We start from the raw sequence: 24,045 nt of genomic DNA, 5'->3' as shown, positions 1-24,045 counted from the left end.
GAAGAAGAAGAAGATTAAAAATTATTCCAAGTTACGAAATGCGCCGGGTCGCGTTAGATCCACAATAATAACCACTATATACCGATTATCTACCAAATCCAAAGAAGAAGAAGAAGAAGAAGAAGAAAATCCAAAACAAAGCGGGAGGGAAAAAGAAGAAACAAGAGAAGAAAGTCAAATCTCACCACTTGTAAGAGAGAGAGAGAGTGAAAGTTATTCAAAGATAAAAAAACAGCGATGCGCCGGGTTACATCAGGAGAATAGATAGGAGGGGCGTTCCTCTCGAAAGGGGGAGAAAGGGAGAAAGAGGCGTACAGGAAGCTCGGCTCGCCCCTACCGCGCATGTGCGCGTTTCGTTAAAACGACGAAGCCGAGAGTGGCGTGTCGAGACGATTTTAGACCGGAGCAGGGCCTCCCGCCGTCAGATTTCGTGGCGCAGGGTGTGCTTGTGCCACGGGTCACCAGCGCGAAGAGAGGAGCACGGTCGAAGGGAGAAGACGGAAGCTTCTTTGGCGGCCGAGGCGGCGTACGCCGCGACCGGAAGGACGTGCAGGTTGCATCTCAATTCGTCGTCAATCAATCGAACGCGAGTGTTCCCCCTTCGCGAGTGATGTCAATTCGAGGAGGAATCGGTTTCCCCAACGTCTGACGAGATGACCTTAACAGGTAAGCGGTTGCCGCGTATTAGAACGCTTCTTAGATTCGCGAATATGCGTCTCAGAGAGACAGAAAGAGAAAGTTTCTCGAGAAAGAAAAGTCTTAGAATGAAAGGGGATTCTCGATATTGCGAGAACGAAAACTTCATCGATTTTATGTTATCTATCTTGTTGTAAATTTCGTTATGTATACGAGATAGAATGAAAGAAAAATCGGAATATCGCGAATTCGACACGATTCATCTCGATCGAAAAGATGGAATAGAAATCGAGTTTCTCTCCGTTTCCATAGAAATCATGCATCGATGACGTTTCACACAAATTTTCTTAGATTGGTGTTGAACATTTCGAGGATTCTTTCAAGTATCGATCAACGTAATTGTAATCGTAATTCCACGATTTGTTACATAAAAATCTCGAGGCTTGCCGGTGGTCGAAGGCTCGGTATTTATACGCGGTAATAACACGCGTTTACGAATCTGCGTTTAAAAATAAGAGCAAAACTGTTTTTAACCGGGCATTTCAATCGCGGCAGGGAACGACGACGCGAGGATGTAGTTGGGGAAAAAAAATGTGATGAGCGTCGCGTTGAAAATGGAACCAAGTGTCGCGGCCATGTTTATTTTTTTTTTACCGTATTTATTTACAGGGATGCCGGGCGCTCGGAATTCCTTCCGAATTCGCGAATTTTTTACATCAAACGAAATGTATATAAATTCGACGGATGGGAAGAGATAGGCCACGTTTTATATTCTTCCAAAGCGGTTCCCATCTTGGCTTTCACCGCTCAGACGTCTATATTTACGCCCGCGATTTTCGTCTGCGCGTACGTTTTCCGTGGCCATTTTGGAGACCACGTGAGCGGCCGAATACCAGATAGCGATCGCGAATAATAAATTTTCGAACGTCGTTGCGAATATATCGGATCTCGTCTCCTCTGATTCTTCGAATCAATATCATATATTTGAAAACCATACCAAAAATCGAAGGAGATTCCAATATATGGATATCGATTCGAAATCGATAAAATTACAAAAAAAAAAATGTAAAATTATAAGAAATTCGAAATGATTGCGCGTAAGAAGAAAATCATTCACCATAAAATAGGAAATTTTATATAGTTGAAGTATATCGTCATTTAATTGAAAAATAAATAATTGAAGTATATTGTTGAAGTATATCATCATTTAATTGAAAAGTAAATAGTTGAAGTATATAGTTGAAGTATATCGTCATTTAATTGAAAAGGGAACACGGTTCTTCCTTCAAAATGTTCCTTCCAATTCACCTTCCAATAAATAGTCGATTTAATTAATTTATTATTATTTATTATCGTATAATTTTATCGATTTAACAATTGAAATAATCTTATATTTTATGAAAATAGAATTTCTATGCAAAATTTTTTATTGTAAAAAGAGATAGTAATCGTTATTATTAATCTGTTTCATTACATGTGCAATTGGTTACAGACAACATGACGAAAGCTAAAGGACCGCCACGATGGCTGGACCCGGACCAGGCACTTCCGGTTCAGGGACGCGTCGGTGAAGACATCGTTATCGAGCCGAGATTACGATGGTCCGATGTTTTCGACGAGCTACGATTTGAACTGTAAGTATTATCTCTTTATTTTAATTTATCTCGAATATTTAGATATTGGATGAAGTGATAGAAATGTTTCCAACCTTCTAACGATTTCGATGGTTTAATAATAATCAAGCATTTGTTTACTGAAGTATGGTCATTTGTTCCTTTTTGAAGAAGCTTGTAGTTCAATTTGGATTAATGATTTCTGTGATAAACTCGTTTGACGTGGATTTTAATTTATCAATTATTCTGCCTTTTACGTGTCGAATTGTTATTTTTTATGACAATATATATAATAACAATATAATATGACAATATATTTATGACAATATAATAACAAATAACTCATCGATATGATAGACTTTGCTGTTCTGATGAATTTAATGTGTGTTTAATATTGGTCAAATAATCATTTTGCTCTTTCTTTTTGAAGAAATTTGTAATAAATTAATCTGTTTCTGATTGATCTTGTTCGACACATTTATTTAATTCTATCGTCAAAGTCGTATAATTAGATCGATCTTAAAAAGTTTGTTCATCTCTTTTGAATAAATTTTTTCTAAAAATTAAAATTTCTACAGATCTACAATATGAAATTTAGATTCGAAATAAATCGATAAATATTTATTTAAAACTTTTCAAACAAATTCCATAGTTTACTACACACGACGCATGATTACAATTACTCAACAAGAATAATTATAACGTGAAAGTAGAATCTACTTTACGAGTACATTGCTGTTCGAATGGCGGGTTCACGGCCCCTGTTTTGTTTCGCCTCGTACTACAATGATCGAGTATCGTCGTTTACCCGTTATCGTTCATTCTCGACTATTGGCCCTAATTCCGTGGAAACCTTGAAACGTGCCAAGGATCGAACGCAGTTTATTTCGAGCTGTCGCGCACTTAATTTTCGCGAAGTTACCAAATTGCACCGCCGTCCCGTGTAATCTTTGCATATAATTCCCGGTTCAAATTTTCCAATGCCAGAAACGTAATCGATCGATTATTTCCAATTTTCATAATGGAGAAAGGAAAATATTTCTTCATCGAATTTTTCTTCAACGAGAGAAGAAAAGAAGAAAGAAGTATATCAATTGTGATATCGTGTCGATTGAAAGTTTGAAACTGTTGATCGTTTTAACGCTTTAAATTATGAAAGAAATGCTTTAGACAGGAATCTTTGATTCAAGTTAAATTGATTCAAGTAATAGAATTAAAATTTTTTTAATATAACAAGAGTCATACAGTAAGATTGTAGTTACGCTCATTATGAATGTCAGTTAATTTAATTTATTAGGTGTCATGGTGTCTATTTGGGGATTATAAAGAGAATGTATAATAAGTGCAATCTTTCTTAAAGATATTACTTAATGTTAAAAACTCGTATTTTAATTATGAGCCTATTAAGATCTATAAAGTTGCATAATAATTTTTGAAAAATATGCATTGAGTTACTTAATAAATATGAAAATTTTCAATTCGAGGTAGTTTTTTAGCAATCATTAAGATAATAAATTTCGTCTAGGAAGGTGAAAGATATTGAACGCTTATTTTGGGAACGCAAAACATGACCTCATCTAGTCTCGCCGCTTAAATAAGACAAGAAGAGTGATGGATCGATGATATTTGTCGTCTTTTTCGAACAATTTGTCATCTGAATCACATTACTTGCTCCTGCCTCGTTCTCCAACCCTTTTCGTCAAAGAAAAGTCACATTTATAGGATATATAATTATCAAACATTTATATTTCAAATATTTTCTGTTAATAAAATCGTAAAATGAAAAACCTCAATTTCTTTTCCAAATTTGTCCAAAATTATTTTAGAAACAGATCAAATAATAACAATTTGCAAATTTAATAGAATTCTGGACACATAAAATTTTCTATACACCATATATTAGATAAGGATCTATTGAAGTATCATAAATTTCCATTCCAAATAATTCGCGATCTAAAATATCCAAATTACATTTAAAATTCAGACTAACTCTTATTGTTACAAACACCTTAAATAGGAGTGAAAATTATAATCACAACTATGACTTAATAAAGAATTACTTAGAGTAAGAATTGGAAAGAAATTTCCTTCAATCTCAAGTGAGTGAGATATTTCATCAGAAGAATAAAAAACTGATTTTTATTATTACACAATTAATTTTTCATACAAAACATTCAAACCAATCGCTCAAAAAAACCTGCCGTCGTCGAGTCAGTTCCAAACGAAAAGTTCCTCCCATAGAAAATGGAAAACATTCGAAAATCGGTACTCGCATCTGTTGGCAGGCGGAGTACGCTTCCCCTGACCATTCAGACGCTACGTCACACCGACGACGGAAGCTTCCCTCTCGCCTACGTGGTTAAGAAAATTCCGGCAAGCGTTGACGCTCCTCCACCCCCCCCCCTCCGCCTAATGCAAATCTAAATCTAAACCTAGCTCGCGAAAATTTTCGCGAAAAGACGAAAGTGGCGCTGCCCGTTGGAGGTTTCTCTCGCGTCTAGGATGGTGGACGACGCTTGCTTATAGTTTCCTTCGAACTGTAGCGGAAGGTGGCTGTTGTGGAGGTGGAAAATCGGGCGCGGACGATCCTCCTCCGGCATCTCGCTATCAGTCTTCCGAGGGAGCGTCGCGACGATCGACGAGCGGCCAAAAAATCAGCTCGAACCTCTCTCTTTCTCTCTTTTTCCTCTCTTTCTTTCTTTCTCTCTTTCCCTCCTCTCTTCTCTATTCCCCACTCTAAAAACATTTTACACGAAGAGTTAATTGGAACAGAGAGAATCTGAGCGAAGAGATCGAGACTGACAGATCGCTCGACGATCGGACGCTACCTCCCTTCCCCTTCTCTGGCATCTCTAAATATCTAAATCTTTCTTCCTTTCTCCCCCTCCCTCTCCCTTTTGACGCAGAGAATCGAATTTATTATGTATCAATAAGTGAACAGCGGACGAATAACGAAAGTAACAAGAAAGTGCAAGAAGAAATTCGTCGAATTGATGGAAGAGTGAACGTATGATGAAAGTGTGAATATTTTATTATTGACGACGGTTATGCTACTACGATGGAGCATAGAATGACATAGATAGGTGCGATGTCGGGGTTCCAATAGTCGAGGTGAAGTCATCGAGAATACGTTTCAGGCACGAGAGGACGCCTTTTCGGTTTTATTTTTGCGCCCCTGTCACCGTCGATATCGCGATCGATAAATAACGCATTGGCGGTGAGGCCAATGCGTATTAGGCGTCCGTGATCAACGTTCACCGATCGAATAAGCATCGATGAGGGTGGGCGGCGGCGAGAGGAAGGATCGATGCATCGGTTCGGATTTCATCCGCCTCTTCGACCCTTGCTCGACCCTCGATCCACCCGGGACGTTTGAGGTTCGAGGAACTCGCGAGTGATAAATAGTTTTGGATTGGTTGTGAGTGGTGAATCTTGATTGAGTGGTGGAAAAAAAAAAGAAAAAAGTGTGTGGTAAGACCTCGCGCCTCGTGGGAAGATGGGAAGCGACTGTTGCAAATGCGCCAATGGCAACAAACAACACTCCATTACGGGATCGTTTAGGGAACGTTCTGGATACCGGTAGGACGATTTTCATTATTGTTTAAACTTTTGTAATAATCTCGAACGAAATTATTCGTGTAACTATTTTAATTGTTTATTATTCATTTTGAAATTGATCGATTTAAATATAATAATCGTATAAATCCTATATATAAATCATTCTAGAAAGAATTTCAAATTCACTTATTTATATTATGAAGCGTCTAAAAATTAAAATTCAAATTGAAATTCCATCGAAATTCTTTCCTCTGTATAAGTATCCCGTAAAAGTCTTAAAATACGAATCATAGAAGTTTTGAGAGTGTTCATCAACAGGAATCGTTTTATTGAGACTGTTCTTAGGGAACGATGGTCATAGACTATATTGCGTATCGAGAGATCTTGCACGTTTCCATTCTCCGTCTAAAAGCGTCTAAATAAAAATCGGTTGCACGCTTCCAACGTATTTCGAGCAAACAAATGATCTAGAGCGCCTCAAACACTTGGCATTGCTCTACTGCCCTATTTTCGTCGTCTTTTTACACGGCCGTGCAAGCATGGCGACGCAAACGTGTCGTTGGACCGCGGGAAACGCGCGTATTGCCCGGATTTTTTGGACGGTTTGGATCATCGAGATATCTTTCTACGATCTAGAAACACCGTCTCCTTCTTCTGTCGTTTTGATACGATGTTGGATATCTTCCGCAGATTTGGAGCAAAGTTGTGATCGATTGTGATAGATATAAAGATATCTCCTTTCTTCTTGTTGTTATCGTTTACTTTGATCCCATGAGTTATTCGACGAGAATGATATATATATATATACAATAATATTTTTATTTATATCGAAAGAGTAATACAATTGACTCTCGAAACAAACAGCTTTATCTCGATGGAAAATTGATATGAATACGATATTGCTTCAATATAATTAAAATTATAATAAATTTCTTCACTTTAAAAGAATATTATTACAAGTTTTGTATAATATTATCTTCTTATTACATTTTAATCAAACAATATTTTCGAATAATCTTGAAACATTTTATCCATTTTCCCCAAAACAAATTTATTAAATGAAACAACATTTTAAAACAGTGTTTCCTTACTTGGAAATATATCCCAATTAAGATACTTGGTCCCAAATTATTTCAAATTTTCTCCAATGATTCTTCCAAGAGAGAAAACGGATTCATCATTCATCGATCCCTGCAATTTGTTTCGCAGCCTTGGTAACAGAAAACGACGATCAGATCGATCACGAAACGTTGAATTTATTTAGTTAGACGAAATAGACATTGCGTCACCGGCGGGTTCGGCGAGGAGAGGCGCCTGTGCACGCGCCTCCCCGAGGTCGAGAAGGGCGCGAATTTTACAAGGTATTGCGCAAACGAAGATTTTCTATACGAACGAATTGAATGAGCGGCGCAAATAATAGAATCTTTTCGACCGTCTGCCATACCGGTGAAAAAATAGAAGAAAGAGGATGATCGCCGGTCCGATTGGACATCGGCCATCGCCCCCCGGCGGAAATTGGCATTTGGATATTGCAAAACCGACCTCGTTCCATTAGAAAGTGTTCCTACTTTTCTTGCTGGCAACCGATTCGTCTGTGTTTTCCAATCGATCGTTGGTCCGAGGCTATTAGTACTATCTCTTTCGTTTCTTCTCTCTTTCTCGCCAAATCGATTCGTTGTCAATTAATCCATCGGTTTGAACATCGTCATCATGTTTTCTGTACATGGAGATTTATGGTAGTTAAAGATCAATAGATTCAGTTAGAATTTGTGAGTTTTTTCATATTGAAAATTGATGGAATAATTGTCCTCAAAGGCAATACAGTCTCTTGTGAGAGTCTATATATTCGTGAATAGATCGATCAATAAAGTTAAATTAAATTATCTCAGTTAAATAATTCAGAAGGTCAAATTGGACAGGAGTTTAATATACATATGCATGCGATCTTTTGAGCAAGGAAAAAATTATGATTTCCATCATGCTTTTATGATTCAACCACCATTCATATCGCAGTGCGGTTTTCTTGAATGAATGAAGAGAGAAATGTGACTGGGAATAATTTTAACACGGATGACGAAATGAAGGATTCAACGTTGGGAAATCGAATATAAATTTTTTTACGATACACGTAAATTAGTTTCTTGTTACTTGCAAATGTTACGTGGCTATATATAAATAGTATTTATGTTTCTATTGATAATAAAAAATTTTATTCTTTATCCATATTCTTTTTAAACAATTGATACTCATTAATTTTATTATACGTGTAATTTTATGTACGATTTGTAGACAAAAATTTTAGGGTTTTTTGATTGATATTGATTGACTATTTGTTGCTGACTATTACTGCATTCTTTATAATTCAAATTCAAAATGATTTTATTGCTCACTTATTCCTATCCAAAAAAAGAAAATGTATACACCTTAATGAACATCTCTCTGAATATTCTTTTAATTTAATTTTTGTACTTTTAAAAAATTACAAAATATTACCAATATCACTCTTTTCACCCCGAAATGAAATCTCGATGAGTTGCTAGATTCGTAAAGCTAGAAATGTATGGAATGTGTACATAAGATGTTAGAATTCGTTTCCATTGGTCTGTTGTTTCAAAGCAAAAGCGATTTGTTCCAACGGTATTTATAGAACGCCCACGTATACCTAGAAATCGTAACTCACTAGTGTTATCCACGAGGTTACCTGTCTTTCATGTGATTCCGTGAATGATTGGATAATCGATGAAAGAAAGACGAGGGTTTATAGCTACCCGATTCCATTTAGAATTGTGTTCAATTTGTGAAATGTAAATCTTACGATTTACAAATTAACAAATAGTGAAAATAGAGCGTTTAATATTTTGGGATACTTTCAACGATATATGGATGTATATTTCGTGAAGATTAAATTTCGTTGAAATTTATTCAAATCGTTAATATAATTACTGTTTGTTTCGAACAATATTGGAATAATTTAATTGGAAGAATTTAAAGAAAATATTTTAGTCCACTGGTGTTTATTTTAACTTATTTCAAATTTTCCTGCCTCCCACGTAATGTCTACGTATATTATAGCAATAGTAAATGTCAAAGGTGGCGTGCATCTCGATGATTAATTAAATATTAAAACCATTGCTATTATTATTAAACAAATAAAAAATATGATAAATATTTATTTTTACAATATAATACAATTTTTAAATGTTTTCTAATCCAGAATAAATCACTGTTGAACGCGTGTAAATCGTAAATTATTAATAATTTCCAAGAAATTACGAAAAATTGCGGTTTGTTTTATCAAAGATCAAAAGACATATAGATAATATTATTAATAGTACAATAAAATATTTAACTCCTAAGTTTTCAAAATGACGTAAATGTATAGCACATTATGAAGATTTTTATATATCATTTAATTATGATACTCATTTAAAAAGTATAATATAACATTCACAGAGTTTAATCAGATTTTCAACGACGATTTTTGATCTAATTACAGAATACGCGGGGATGTACCGATACCGTCCGACAGATACAGGGTGCAAATGAGGGGGAACGTCGTCCAATTGACCCTGAAGCAGTCGCAAAAGGACGACACTGGACATTACGCTCTTGTGGCCACGAGAGTTGGCCAAGGATTCGAGAAAGGATCCTCCAAAAAGATTCATCTCAGCGTGGACGAGGCCGTCTCGGAAGAGGGTGATCCACCGATCTTCCTTCGAAGATTGACAGACCTTGCTGTTAAAGTTGGCACCAGGACCAGATTCCTCGTGGAAATTCGAAGTTCGACCACACCGAAGGTAATTATTCATTGATCAATTAATTAATCAATTAATCAATCCTTAACCATTTTTTCATTTTCTTAATATACTCGATAATAAATAAATAATCAAGTTTCGATTGACAGAAAGTAGAATCGTTTTCTCGCTTATATTAGAATTAATTAATCTTTAACCATTTTATTTTCTTAATATACTCGATAATAAATGAATAATTAAGTTGATAAAATAGAATCCTTTTCTCGTTTAAATTAGAATTTTTTTTCTAAAAAATTCTTAGATACCTTTATTTGATACCTTTGAATTACTGATCGAATGGAAATAAATATTTGATTTAAAGCATGGAATAATTTAATAATAATTCAAGACTTGTTAAACCAAACTCATTACGATTTTTGTAAATAAACTCGTCGAACGAAAATAACCCTCGCCAAATAGATAATCTTCAAATCCAGAAAAATAAACGGCATAACTTGTAAAAAAAAAAAAAAAAAAAAAATTAAAACCTAATTAAAACTTATAATTAAAAATAAACCGTCTACGAGAAACAACGAAAATAAAACAAACGAAACTAATCAATCAAATTGAAAGAAACACTGGCAACAACGCTGACGAAAAGAAACCCTCTCGAATCAACTGAAATTAAGGAGCGCCTAACGTTCCAAAATTGGTAGGCCGGGCGAGGCAAGATGGAATCCGTGCCAACGTCGGTGATTAACCCGGAAGGGTTGCGATCGAAATCACCCGGTGACTTATTACGGATCTCTGCTCCCACTTTTTGCCTTCGAAGCGGGAAACGCGGGCTAAAAGGGAGCCAAGAGGTCCATGACCCGGGATTCAGAGACGGAAGGCGAAGAGAAACGGTCGTTACGCGTCGTATTACGACTATTATTACGCTCGCGCGTATACTATGGCCCCCGAGGTATGCCCCCGGATCGGCTAAATCCGCGTTAAGTCTCTGCTCTCCGCGAGAGAGAGAGAGAGAGAGAGAGAGAGAGAGAGAGAGAGAGACTGTTGTAAACTCTCGTTTTCCACGGTGCTCTCTTTCAGAGGATTGCGTAATGGTTGGAGGGATTGTGGGAAGGAAGATTGGAATTATTGGAAATTATTGGAATATGGAAGGAAAAATGTGGCAAAGGGAATTTGTGAATTTTGATTTTTTATAGATATATACAATTATTTAAGTTACTTTAAGTTATTTTTTTCTGTGCGAAGTAATATTTCAAAAAAATTTTTTTGAGAGAAGAGATTTGGAATAGATTGTAGAAAATTATCGTAAGGATTCGTTATTTGTTTATTTATATTTAGTGTGAATATTGTTTGTAATATAATTCTAAGGAATCTGAGAAATTAATACTTTAAAATTGTTCTTCTCCATTTCAAAAATTAATCTTGTAGGAAGTATTTATTGCATGCAATTTGAAAAGGCAAGATTTTGAATGATAGAGAAGATTGGGAAATTATTGGAAATAATTTATAATTAATAATTTATAATTTATAATTAATAATTTTATAATTAATAATTATAAAAAATATTATTGATAATTAATATTATTGATAATTAATTAAAAATAAATATTATTGATAATAATTAATAATATAAATAATTATTGAAAATATGGCAAAGAGAATTTGTGAATTTTGATTTTTTTATAGATACATAGTTGTTTAAGCTTTTTTTTGAAATGTTTCTCTCTATGCGAGATAATTTTGTGATTTGAAATAGATTAAAAATTATCATAAGAATTTTGTTTCTACTTAGTGTGAATATTATTTATAATTCTAAAGAATCTAAAAAAATTAAAACCTTAAAATTCTTTTCCAAAAATTGATCTTCTAGAAACTATCTATCATATACATAATCTAAAAAATTAAAAGATTTTTCTTCGTCGTTACAGAATAATCAAATTTTCAATTTCGATTTTTCGTACTCTAATCATTATCTCAAAACCTCAACAATAATCATCCTTTCCAAAATTAAATTCTTTTAATCTTCGTTCCCAAACTTTGTTGCAACAAAGTTAATAATATCTTAATAAAAAGATATCGAATACAATACAATTTTAAAAACCAAAATTCTTCCATCTCTATTAATTACCAGGATATTACTTACTCCTTTTTTTCGTAAATTAAATAAACTTCAAAAAAGCATTTACCGTTTAACCTGTCTTTTATTATTTCCACGAGGGCGTTTGATAGGTCGTTGACGTCAACTCGCCGCCGTTTAAATCTCGCAACGGTGTCCTTCTTCTTGAATTCCAGATCACTTGGCACAGAAATGCCGAGCAGATACACGCCGGTACGAGATTCTCCTTCGTCCACGAGGGAAACTTCTACTGCGTCGACGTGGCTCCCGTCACGGTCGAGGACGAAGGGCACTGGACCTGCATGGCGGAGAATCGAGGGGGGCGATCGTCCTGCACGTCTCGCCTCACCGTGATCGGTAAGGATAAGGCGTGTCAAATTCGACGAGACGTTACAGCGAGACATTTCCAGAAACTCGGCTCAGTGGCTAAATGCATTCTCTTGTTGCCGAAAATAGAAATCGAGCCGAACGGTGGACAGCGTTTTGGGATTCGGAGATAGAGAGATAGATTCTGGCCAGAGAAATTGCGAAATTTCTATAGTAACTTGCTTTCTTAAAAAAAAGAAAAAGAAAAGAAATTAAACTTAGATTAGTATTGGAATATTTAAAATTTTTTTCTTAAATTTCGAGAATTTTTCTCAATTTTTTTTTTATTTGTATGACGAATTTGAAAATTTATCAGGAATTTGGAAACGAATTGTGGTTGATAAGATTGCGAAATTTTTATAAGGAATGTAATTTTAAACTTTGTTTCTATTGAATTTTCTTGATTCTAAAAATAAAATGGAAGATATTGATTCGTATCTTTCTCTAAATTATTTTTTTTTTAAATATTCTTTTATGAATTGAATTTTGAAACGTATATACTGTACTTTCAAGTTTTGAATACTTGCTTCTTTTTATAAGTTTTTATCACTTTTCTTATCCTTTAGCTTAAATTCTTGAAGAATTTTTATGTACGAAAAATCATTAAGAAAAATATTTGAAATAATCGAACATTTCTTTCCTCTTTGAAAAGAGGATATTTTGAAATTTATTTTTATTCCATTATTATAAATTTATTTTGTATTTTATTTCGAATGTGATCATTTTTTACTTTCCATTTCAGTGTTAAGCACACGCAAGAAAAAAATTCTGAGTAATATTTTGTAATAAATAAAAGAACGATTATTATTTAGTAGATTATTTAGATTATTATTTAGTCGCATTAGTAATTCTTAAGTTACTTTATAACTCTTTCTGTCTTTTTTTTTTTTTTTCTTTATTTTAATTTACAGTCCCAAAAGCTTACAAAAGACCGGAATTCGTGGAGGAGCTACGGGCTCTCCTTACAGAAACTGGAACAGTGTCCTTGGAGTGCAAGGTAGTCGGTGTGCCCACCCCCGTGTTGAGATGGTTCAAGGACAACAAAGAAATCAAGGCTGGCGATGTGTTTGCTTTAACTGCCAACCTCGACGATCCAACATCCCTTGGAATTTACACTTGCGAGGCAGTGAATTGTATGGGAATTGCTTATTCCTCTTCAAAAGTAAGTAATTACTTAATCATTCTCTAACAAATTTCTATTTTCTCCTAAATCTATTTAAACGTGTAATAAAATAGAAAGTTCAATAAGCGTTCTAGAATATTCTCAAATTTTTTGATAAATCAATAAAAAAAAAGTAGTACGATAAATATACTTGTTGAAAGTTAAAAAAATTCAATTGAAACAAAATTAATCAAATTATTGTGCAATCTAACTATTGATTTGTTTTCTCAGGTACATGTAGTCGGAAAAGGTAGCAGGGAGGGTTCTCTGAAACCAGCTGATTCCTTGACACCGTCCGGTCCTCTTCCTATCTTCACGAAGATTCTGCAAGACGAGTGTTGCAGGATTGGAGACACTCTCAGGCTTTCTTGTCAAGGTATAAAAATCTTTCTTCTTTATTTTTTTATTATATACGAATACTTTTAGCAAATTTATTCAAATACAAATATAATTATAAAGGTTTCGATGTATACAAAAATATATCAAATATTGTAGATTAGATATTTTTGTGTTTATTGTTATTGAGTTATTTTTCTAATTAATCAACAAAATTTATTTACAATTTCAATTTTTATGCTACAATAGTTCAAGTACCACCATGGCCGAGAGCAATTACGTGGTACAACAAGGAGGGGCGCATCGAGGCCAGCGAAAAGTACCACGTGATGGAAGATGGCCTTGGTGGATACTCCATAGAGGTAAACCCTGTCGAAGCCATGGACGAGGGCGAGTGGAAGTGCGTCGCCACGAGCGCTGAAGATATGAAACAGTTTACTACTTGCCACGTTGCAATGTCCAGTAAGTAGAAAAATCTCTTTTTAATTTAATTGGATTTTGGAAATTTATTATATATTTAAATTTATTTGAATATTAGGTAAATTTTATTATCATTTGATAAAGAATTTTTAATTTGAGAGAAATATATTTTTTCTTTTGTTCTCGTAATCGAAAAATTTAAAATATATCTCTTTTACTTTTTTACTAGAGATGATATATCTAATAATATGCACTTTAATAAAAAATTTTAAATTTTCAAAATGAAATATAACAATTTCATAATCTTTGTAAAAATTACTTTGGAATGTATTATCCTATCAGTCTTGAAAAAGTTAAGTCAATTATCTTTGATAAGCATTGACAAATTATTATTAAATAATAATAATCAAGTCAAAAATAAATTTTTTCCAAGTTTTTTAAGAAAATTAGAAAATGAGGAATGATATTTAAGAATTCTAAGATTTCAGAATTAATTGAAATTAATTAATAAAATAGAATTATTGCATTACATGATATATAGGATTATTGCTAAAAGTTCATCAATTATATAATATCAAAAATAATTGTTTTATTCGTCAAGTTCCAAAGAACTACAGGAAACCACGCTTCATGGAAAGCTTGAAAGCTGTCTTAACGGAAGAAGGTCTGGTGTCGTTCGAGTGCAAGGTTGTAGGATTCCCTACGCCATTGCTAAGGTGGTTCAAAGATGGCCAAGAATTAAAACCAGGAGATGTTTATCAATTGACCGGGACTAACTCCTTAGGTATCGATTTTAAAAAAATTTGAAATATCGAAATTATTAATTAGATTGATTGTTTAATTATGAACTTTATCAATTCGATTATCAGCTAATTTAATTTTTAATCATTTAATTTTAACACTTTTAAGAATTTTAATATACTTTTAACTTTAGAAATTTTCATATCAATTATTCAAAGTTATGTATTTTCAATTTTATTAATCTTTTTTCAGAATCTAATTAAAATGGAAAAAAATTTTCCATTTCACATAACAAATAAAGCAAATGGCCAATTATTTTATCTTTTAGATTAATAAATACTCTTATCGGAATTGTAATCTGAATTTATTCGTCAAATTATTTATTTTTAATTATTAATTTTATTAATTCATTAACAATTATAATTTTATGATTTTAATATTTTTCATTTTCATTTCGATAAGGTTCCTATTGTTGCATTGCAAGAAATTGTATGGGAGAGGCAAAGAGTACAGCCGAATTAACGATCGAAGATATTCAAAATCAATTAAACGAAGAAGAACGGCTGCAATTGTTAAATACGAATCAACCGCCCATTTTTATGAAAGGTCTTAGAAGTTGCGAGGCGAGGATCAACGAAGATTTTCGATTTACAGTACAAGGTAATGATTGCAAATTTCCATATAATTTTAATCATAAATCGAATGCTAAAAATGACAAATCATTTTTTTTAAATTAATAATTCTATCATTATTATAGATTCTTTTATTAAAATCATGTATAAAAATGAAATTTTCTTTCTTTTCTTTCAATCTTATTTGTAAATAAACTCAATCGAAACAAATATTCTAAATCTTATTTTTATTATTAATTTTTAATAATAAATTTAATATTCCAAAGCCATTTTTACGTTACTGTAATATTAAAATTAATATACTAATTTTTATTTTAATTATTTCTTATAATATACTTAAATTCTGGTTTAAATATAACGAATTTATCCTTATTTAAACATTCTCTGATAATTTCCAATTTTTCTAAATCTTTCAATTATTAATTTAATTTATAAACATAAGAGACACGATTTTTCATGAACGCAATATTTCAAATGACATTTATCCTCCAAAATTTCGCAGTCAGTATTTCCCCAGAGCCAAGCTTCTCTTGGTACAGGGACGATACACCGGTGGAGGAGAACGAGAGATACCGAGTTGCCAAGGAAAATCTTGGCATCTGCCATCTCGATGTACAAAAACTCGAATTCGTCGATCAAGTGAGTGTATTATGTCTCGTTTAAGAAAGCAATATAATAATTAGAAAAAAAAAAAAAAAAAGGAAGAAAAATTACGAGAAATTCATTGTCGTACCGTACAGGCCGAGTGGAAGTGCGTTGCTTCCAACGATCACGGTCAAAGCATCACTTCCTGTTTTCTGAAACTAATCATTCCCAAGCATTACAAGAAACCGAAATTTCTTGAGAGTTTGCGCGCCATATTGTCGGACGAGGGCGCCGTGAACTTGGAGTGCAAAGTGATCGGTGTTCCGCAACCGATTCTCAAATGGTACAAAGATGGCGTCGAATTGAAGCCAGGAGACATTCACAGGATCATTTCCGGGCAAGATGGCACCTGTTGTCTCGGAACTTACACCTGCGAGGCGACCAATTGCATGGGAACTGTCAGCAGTTCTGCCTCTCTTCTTGGCTTCGAAGGTAGATTGAAATTAAGATTTTCATCAAGTAAATATAATAAAAGTAAATATAATAAAATATATAAAAAAATATATAAAATATATTATAATAAATAATTACAATATAAAGTAGAACATTTATTAAGAAATATAGATACAAGTGAAATTGATTTAAACAACATTTATTAAAATTGTTTAAAATATTCGAAATACTTGTTTAATAATAGATAAACTGCCTTTTAATAGATAAACTGCCCGTTCGAAAGGAAATGAAGGAACCACAATCTCCAAACGGCCACGAACTTGCCAGAAATTTGTCGCTCTCAACAATTCATGAAGAAAGAACGTCTCAATTGTACGATACACCCCAAACCGACCATTCCGTCACGTTAGACGATCGAGGGGAAGTGTCATTCAGCTTCGATGGTAAAGAGGTCTCCGTCAGCCTCTACGAAACCCCTGATCTCACCGAAGAAGAAGCTCTTCAAATTGTCGAGATGTACGCTGATCAATTGTCTGAACATGTTACAGGTAAGTACATGTATAATATATATAAATAATTTTATTATTACTTACAAAAATACACAAAAACATTCATTTTCAAATAAAATTACTATTATATAAATTATTCTCTATTATCTAATTTTAAGAATTTTGAATTTTGAAAAAGATATTGATATTAAAATATATTATTAACCTATCGATTATATAATTGGATCAGTATAGTTTGTAAATTTATAATTTTTATGATTACACATTTATTTTATTATTTTTCTATATCCTCCTATTAAATTCTACAAAAGAAAAAAGAGATAACAAAAAAAATGATTATGAATTTCAAATTTCTTCTCACTCTTTATCTTTTAGAGCACAACGTGATCGAACTTCCGCCAATGCGATTCGTAAAAGAGTCCTCTAATTCTGGTAACCTGTTGATGGAGGCAGTGGTGATCGACGTGTCTCCAGACTACTTCGTCAGCGCGGAAGACGGCGACGACCTTCGTACAGAAGCCGACTTCGAGGACGTCTCCATAATGGACGACGTGACTCGAGTCTTCTCATCCCCGGAACAAGACTCTCGCAGCTCTCTAAAGAGATCCGCCAGATACAGTTTGGACGAGGACGACAAACCACCAATTAAACCGCCCAGAAAAAAGTCGAGCTCCTCGTCGAAGAGCGAGAAAAGCGAGAAGAGTCAGAAGATGGAGTCGGAAAGCTTCCACAGCGCCCAAAGGGACGAGCCATTTTCACCAGTCTCTCCGATGTCTCCCGTATCCTCGTTAAAGCAAGACGACAGCGACACTTTCGCCGATGCTCTCTCCTCCGCAAGATTATCCATCTCTGAGAATCAAATCCAGAAGGGGAACGAAGACATTCGAGAGAGGAAACGTAGTCTGAGCGGTGAGAAAACGGCCGGTTCCAGCGTGGACGATGGGATAGGCGGCGACTCCTCCTTCGACTCCGTAACCGGCGCTGCTAAGAAGAAGAAGAAGCATCGAAAAAAGAAGCACAAACGAGAGAAAGGTAGCTCAGAGGAATCATCTATTGCCAGTGAGATCGATGGAAAACGTAGAGAAAGTGGACCGCTAAAAGGCAACACCGAGACGCTTCAACGCATAGAGTCTATAAAGAAGATTGAAGAACCGTACGTAGAAGAAGCAGTTGACAAATCTGAGGAAAAGAAGAGCGTTAGTGAATCTGATAAATCTTTGTCGAAGAGTAACAAGGAGAGATTGTTGGACAATATGAAAAAAATGAAAGAACCCGTGCTGATAGTTCGCGACACTTTGGTCAGCATCGATAGTTTGGAGGCCAAATTAAGCAGCGGTAGCGAGGAAGAGTGTAAAAGAATCGTGAAGGAGAACGTGATCAAACCGATTCAAACGCTGTGCGAGGAAGTCTCGGCCATAGAGTCTAAGGCATTGAAGAGTGCAGGAGACAGATCGTTGAATCAGACGGTACGAATCTCCCTTTTGGAATCCATTGGAGGCCCGACCGAGGAGCTTCTTCGCGGCATGGAATTGATAGAACGCCAAGAGAACGTTAAGAACCGTAAGATGGATTTGATCGCGATTTTAGAAAGTCTCACGGATCCCGTCGACGAGATTCTGATGGGGATCACCAAGATCGAACACGAACTGACCGGTCGTGCAAAAGGTGAGAAACCTATTGCTCTGATCAGGATGACATCCGCTGTTTCTAAGCTCGATGAGAACGTGAGAGAGGTTTTAACCGTGGACAGAAAAGCTTCGCGATTAGTGGCTAGATTCGATGAGATTCTGAACACGTTGGATTTCTTCTTGAACGACGTTTCCGTGGATCCAACTAAGGGAACGATAGAAACTGTAGACACCGTTGTGGTTGAGTCTCTTTCGAAGTCTGTTGAGGACATGGCTCGAGCTTTAGGTCGTTTTTCCGCGATCGAAACAAAAATTGAAGGAGCGTCTAAAGTCATGGACGAGTTAATACTTCCGACCCGTGAACTGAAAGCGAAATTGGACACACTGAGATCAGCTTTGGAGACTTACGAGACGAGAGGAATTTTGTCGGAACATCGAACGAAATTGATAGAATCTTTGCAAGATTCTGTCGGGCAGGTCATCGAGGAGATTAACAAGGTGAAAGACGAGAAGCTGATCGAAGATCGTAAAACAGCGATGGAAGAATCTAAGCAAGATGTTCTGAAAGAGGTGAGGCTCACTCTTCAAGAAGCTTTGAGATCGTACGAAAACGTGGCGGGTAATCTTGATCCTCGATTGTCTTCGATTTTCGATCGAATTGACGAGATGTATCGAAGACTGAAGACTCCTCAGAAACGAGAGATAGGTGTAGAATCGCTGGTAAGCCTGGAAGGTCTTCTCTATTCCCTCCAATGCGCTCTTACGTCGACATTCATAGCTGAGAACTCTGAAACAGTGTTCGAGCTTTTGGAACCCGCAATCTCTCAACTGAAATCGACGATAACGAACCTGAACGAGAAATCCTTGCAATCTGTACTGGATATGGTGAATAATCTTGAGAAAACTGTTCGTGGAACTGAGAACGAACTGGAAGACACGATATCTTCGAAATCGACGCAAGGAGAGCCACAAAATTTGACTGATAGAATTTTAGATTCACTGATAGACGTTCAATCGGCTCTGAGTTCTGCTCTGCAGAGCATAGAAGACGTGGACTCGGTTACAAATGGTGCGGCGAATTCTCAAAAATTGCTAGCTTCTTCGGACATAACTGTTTGTCTTGTAGAACTCAGACAATACGTGTCTGATGTAGCTCACATAGCGATGACACTGAAAGAAGATCAAACATTGAACAGTCTGTTGGACGTGAAGGAACCGTTGATGGACCTCCGGGAAGCTCTTGCTTCGAAGGAAAGAACGTTCCAGGAACTTGAAATGATTCGTAAAATATCGATTCCCATAGAGAAATTAAAGGTAACGGTATCGAAAGTGTTGTTCCATTGTCAATCACAAGAAGCCATCAATTCGATAAAAGATTTGTCGACGATATTGGAAGAAATCGAGACTCAATTGCCAAAGACTGTGGCCCGATTGGTGGAGGCTGAAGAAGCGACCAAACATTATTTGGAAAGTTTAAACACGGACCAGAATCTTAGCAACATTCATTTCGCTCTTTCATCAGCCTTAGAGAGACACGAGAGAAGTTTTCCTGCTCACACCTCGAGTCTGACTATTTGTGTCGAAGATCTTCGACAAAATATTGGCTCGATAGCAGTGGCAATCGCCAACTTGAAGAATCCAATAGATGAACAGATCATAGGCCAGGTGTATTTGCTGAAAGATAGTCTGTTGAGCTTTCAGAGATCTCTGTTGACTCAGGAACACGAGCCTGAGGAGGAACAGATCTTGAAGGATCTGTTAAATCCAATCGAGAAGTTGAAGAGTTTGATTCAAAGGATGGTAGATAGCAAGGCAAAGACAGATTTAATTCTTCCCGTTTTGGAGCTTTTGGAAGAAATAGAAAAGGACACTCCGTTGATCGCTAAAGAGGCGTCGAAGAAGAAAGCTCGAAGAGAGGCAGAGAAATTAATTCCTAAGAAGGAGGAACCGAAGGAAGAAAAAATTAAATCGTTTGCTCTGGCTAATAGAATCAATCGATCATTGGATCCTATGAAACATTGGCTATCTACCATATCAGATGATAGTGCGAAGGATGAAGAAGAATCTGTTCTGAGCTCGACTGTTGAGGATTTAAAACGAGACGTGAACAAAATTGCTATCGAGACTTCGTACTCAGAGCCTCCTAGTGACGAAAATTTGATAGAGGCTTTGACTGGACTCCGTGAACCTTTGATAAGGTTACGAAACGCCATATCGATGTATCACGAACCAGCAGATTTGTCTACTTTGGAAGGATTAAGCAGACCCATGAAATATCTTTTGCAAACTGTCATGGATGTTCTTGGAGACCACGCTGAAGAAGAATCGTTAAGGCCTATAATTGATATTGTGGAAGAGATCGAGAACCAAATACCTATTTCTATTAAGGAAGTGCTTTACAAAAAGGAATTGAAAGAGATGGTAAAATCGATGACACAAGAAGAAAAAGAAGTAATTGGAACAATAACTTCTCAAGACATCACCATTCAGGAAGAATCTATTCCCTTGGAAACCATCGTCAGAGAGAAGGAAGAGATTATATCGAATATTTCTCAAGAAACTATTCCTGAAGGCACTTTAATGGAGAGTACTACGGTATTACCCGAAACGCAATTCACTGAATCGATAATTGAACAGACTACAGGTGAAGAGATCAGCTCTCAAAGAACGGAACAATTGCTTACGACGATAGAAGAATTGCCAAAAAGAAAAGAAGATGCGAAGAAAACAAAGAAGGAAGAAGAAATAAAGAGTTTGATTTTCTCATTGTCGAAGACGTTAGATACAGTTCAGATGGATGTGACGAGTATTTTGGAAGATTTTGAGGAACCTACGACTGGAGCCATCACTGTTCCAGTCTCTCTGTTGGCCAATTCTTTGGAAGAACTCAGAAAAACGATCTCTTCGATGCAAGTAACGATTGAAATTCGTGGAAAATCCATAGAATCTCGAGAAGAAATCGTCAATGAAACTGTTTCCATAATACAAAATCTCGTGCAGCCATTAAATGATCTCCAAAAGGTTCTTCAACAGTCTCATCAACATGGTGCTCGAGAATTGGTAATTCTAAATCATTTAATCTTACCTTTGAACGTAATCGAAACAGAAGTGGTCAACTACACAATTCAGAAGCTCGATCGAAACTCTGAATTAAAAAAGAATTGTGAACCAATTCTGAATCTTCTCAGAGACATCAAAGACACAATACCAATCGTCGTGAAAGATATACATTCTAGACAAGAGCTTCTTGGATTTCTTCGTGAGATTTCCAAACCCTTGAAGAATATCGAGGAACAAATGAAGATTCTTGAGAATCAAGCTGAGGACACATTGGAGACAGATGTAGCAAGAATTCTGGTGGAACCTTTAGATCATTTATTGAACATCATTAATGTTACATCTCAGGAACTCGAGCTATTGGATCAACGAAGAGCTATCATCGTAGAGTTTCGAAGCCTCGTTGGACCTCTAGTGGAATTTCTAAGTAGTCTTTCGATGGTTCAAAGCAGTCGAAAAAGCTTGGTTCCAGAAGGAGCATTGTTGGACGAAAGAAAAAGCGTTATTTCGAAAGCTGTGGAAGGTCTTCAGAGGCAAGCTTCGGCCATCTTGGACAGAGTCTCTAATCTAGAGGGCGCCATGATGTTCGAAGATGCATTGAACTCCTTGAAAAATGCTTCCATTTCTGTTCTGAAGCAAATTGGCAAGACTGATTATTCACGAAGATCCAGCACCGCTGAGTTCACTCTTCAATACAATCTTTCGACCTCGTTCAATCACTTAAAAAACACAATTACAACTTTGGAAAAGAGCGTGGATAAACCGATCCACGAAATAATCGCCAAATCTTTGGAACGTTTGGAGAAACAAATTACATTGTCTCAGACACATTTTATGCAAACGTACAACGAACAACGAGTTGACGAAGAAGCCATCGTAGAAGGATTTCTTTATCCGACTAACCAACTTCGATCAGCTCTAAGTACTTTAAAAGAAAAAATTGAAAAGAAAGAGATATCGATGGTTTCGAGTCAGTCTGTGACACTTTTTCAAGCTTTGGCTAATTCTACGACTGAATTGGCTTCTTCTTTATCGCTCCATCGAGCCCAATTAATTCGAGAAGGAGAATCTGAAGGATCTTCTCTTGTGGAAACTTTGTCTGCCATGGTAGATGTTTTGGAAAGTGTAAAAGGTTCTATAATAGAAATCGATAAAATGATAAACGTGGAAAAAACGACAGAAAAGAAAGTAGAAAAAGAAACAGAACAAAGAGTCGAAGAACAAAATATTTTGCCGATTACTATTACGCAGATTGAGACAATTATTGACGAGATTATCGAAGTTTCAAAGGAGGAAGTGGAAAGTGTGTTGACTATCAAAAAATTATCACCAGAAAAAGAAATAGTGACGATAGAAGAAATGAAGTCTGAGTCTGAAAAAGAAATAAAGAATGTTTCAAAAATTGATGAAGATAGTGGAGAATCTGTAATGAAAGAAATTGAATTAAAAGCAATTGAAAAAATTGAAATTCTGGAAGAAATGAAAGAAGAAAAAACAGATGATTTTCAAGATGTGAAAACAGAAAAAATTGACACTTTTGAGATAATAAAAGAAGAAAAAGAGAAAATTAAAGAAATAAAAGAAGAAAAAGTTGCAATCGCAGAAGTAATAAAAGAAGAGAAAGTGGAGACTTTGGAAGGAATGAAGGAAGAAAAAATTATTGCTCCTGAAGTGATAAAAGAAATACAACTTGAATCGCTCGAAAAAATAACAGAACAAAAGATTGAAATGCAAGAAGCAACTCAGGAAAAAGAAGAGTTTAAAACTACTGAAGAAAAAGTTGAAGATATTGAAACAAAGAGAGAAGAAAAAATTGAAACTGATGGAATGGTAGAAGAAAAAATTGAAGTTCTTGAAGAAAAAGTTAAAATCCTTGAAATAATGACAGAAGAGAAACTTAAAACTGAAGCAATAAAAAAGAAGCAAGAAAAATTTGAAATCTATGAAATTAAAGAAGAAATAAAAACTCCTGAAGAAATAATAAAAGAGCAAGTTGAAAGTTCTGAAGTAAATAAAGAAGGAAAAATTGAAATTCTTGAAGAAATGGAAAAAGAAAAAATTAAAATTCTTGATGAAATCAAACAAGAACAAAAAACTGAAACTGTTGAAATAATGAAAGAAAGTAAAGTAGAATCTCTTGAAGAAATAAAAGAAAATAAAATTGAAGATCTTGAGATAAGAAAAGAAAAAAAAGCAGAAGCAATGCCTAAAACAGAAGAATTGTTACAAACTGAAAAAATGTCAGAAATATTATCCGAAAAGACAAACGAAATAATCAAGAAAGATGAAGAAATTGAAGCATTGTTTAAAACAAAAGAAAAAGTAATAGAAAAGAAAGAAATCGTTGAAGGAAAAATAATTGAAGAAGATAAAAAAATAGAAATATTGGAAAAAAAAGAAAAAGTAGAAGAACAAGTACAAGAAAAAAAAGAAACAGAAATAATAAAAGCAGATGAAATAAAAATAGAAATATCTGAAAGTGTAAAA

General features: G+C 35.1%; 1 protein-coding gene across 1 annotated transcript in view; it reads left to right on the top strand.

Annotated features, from left to right (window-relative positions):
* The first annotated feature begins 416 nt into the window (after nt 1-416).
* Nucleotides 417-24,045, top strand: part of LOC122719054 (titin-like) — a 68,601-nt gene continuing 44,972 nt past the window's right edge. The window contains exons 1-14 of the mRNA XM_043944581.1: nt 417-666; nt 2,129-2,270; nt 9,304-9,604; nt 11,846-12,026; nt 12,947-13,197; nt 13,429-13,573; nt 13,783-13,995; nt 14,555-14,737; nt 15,157-15,354; nt 15,829-15,965; nt 16,067-16,403; nt 16,628-16,912; nt 17,249-23,070; nt 23,125-23,988. Of these exons, the coding sequence (XP_043800516.1) occupies nt 654-666; nt 2,129-2,270; nt 9,304-9,604; nt 11,846-12,026; nt 12,947-13,197; nt 13,429-13,573; nt 13,783-13,995; nt 14,555-14,737; nt 15,157-15,354; nt 15,829-15,965; nt 16,067-16,403; nt 16,628-16,912; nt 17,249-23,070; nt 23,125-23,988 (9,072 nt within the window). The 5' untranslated portion in view covers nt 417-653. The remainder of the gene's footprint in view (nt 667-2,128; nt 2,271-9,303; nt 9,605-11,845; nt 12,027-12,946; nt 13,198-13,428; nt 13,574-13,782; nt 13,996-14,554; nt 14,738-15,156; nt 15,355-15,828; nt 15,966-16,066; nt 16,404-16,627; nt 16,913-17,248; nt 23,071-23,124; nt 23,989-24,045) is intronic.

The sequence above is a fragment of the Apis laboriosa genome, unplaced genomic scaffold (assembly GCF_014066325.1).
Source record: "Apis laboriosa isolate Shangri-la unplaced genomic scaffold, ASM1406632v1 scaffold69_cov144, whole genome shotgun sequence".
Classification (NCBI taxonomy): Eukaryota; Metazoa; Arthropoda; class Insecta; order Hymenoptera; family Apidae; genus Apis; species Apis laboriosa.
The sequence above is the reverse complement of the archived record's forward strand: the minus strand, read 5'-3'. Positions and strand labels throughout refer to the sequence as shown.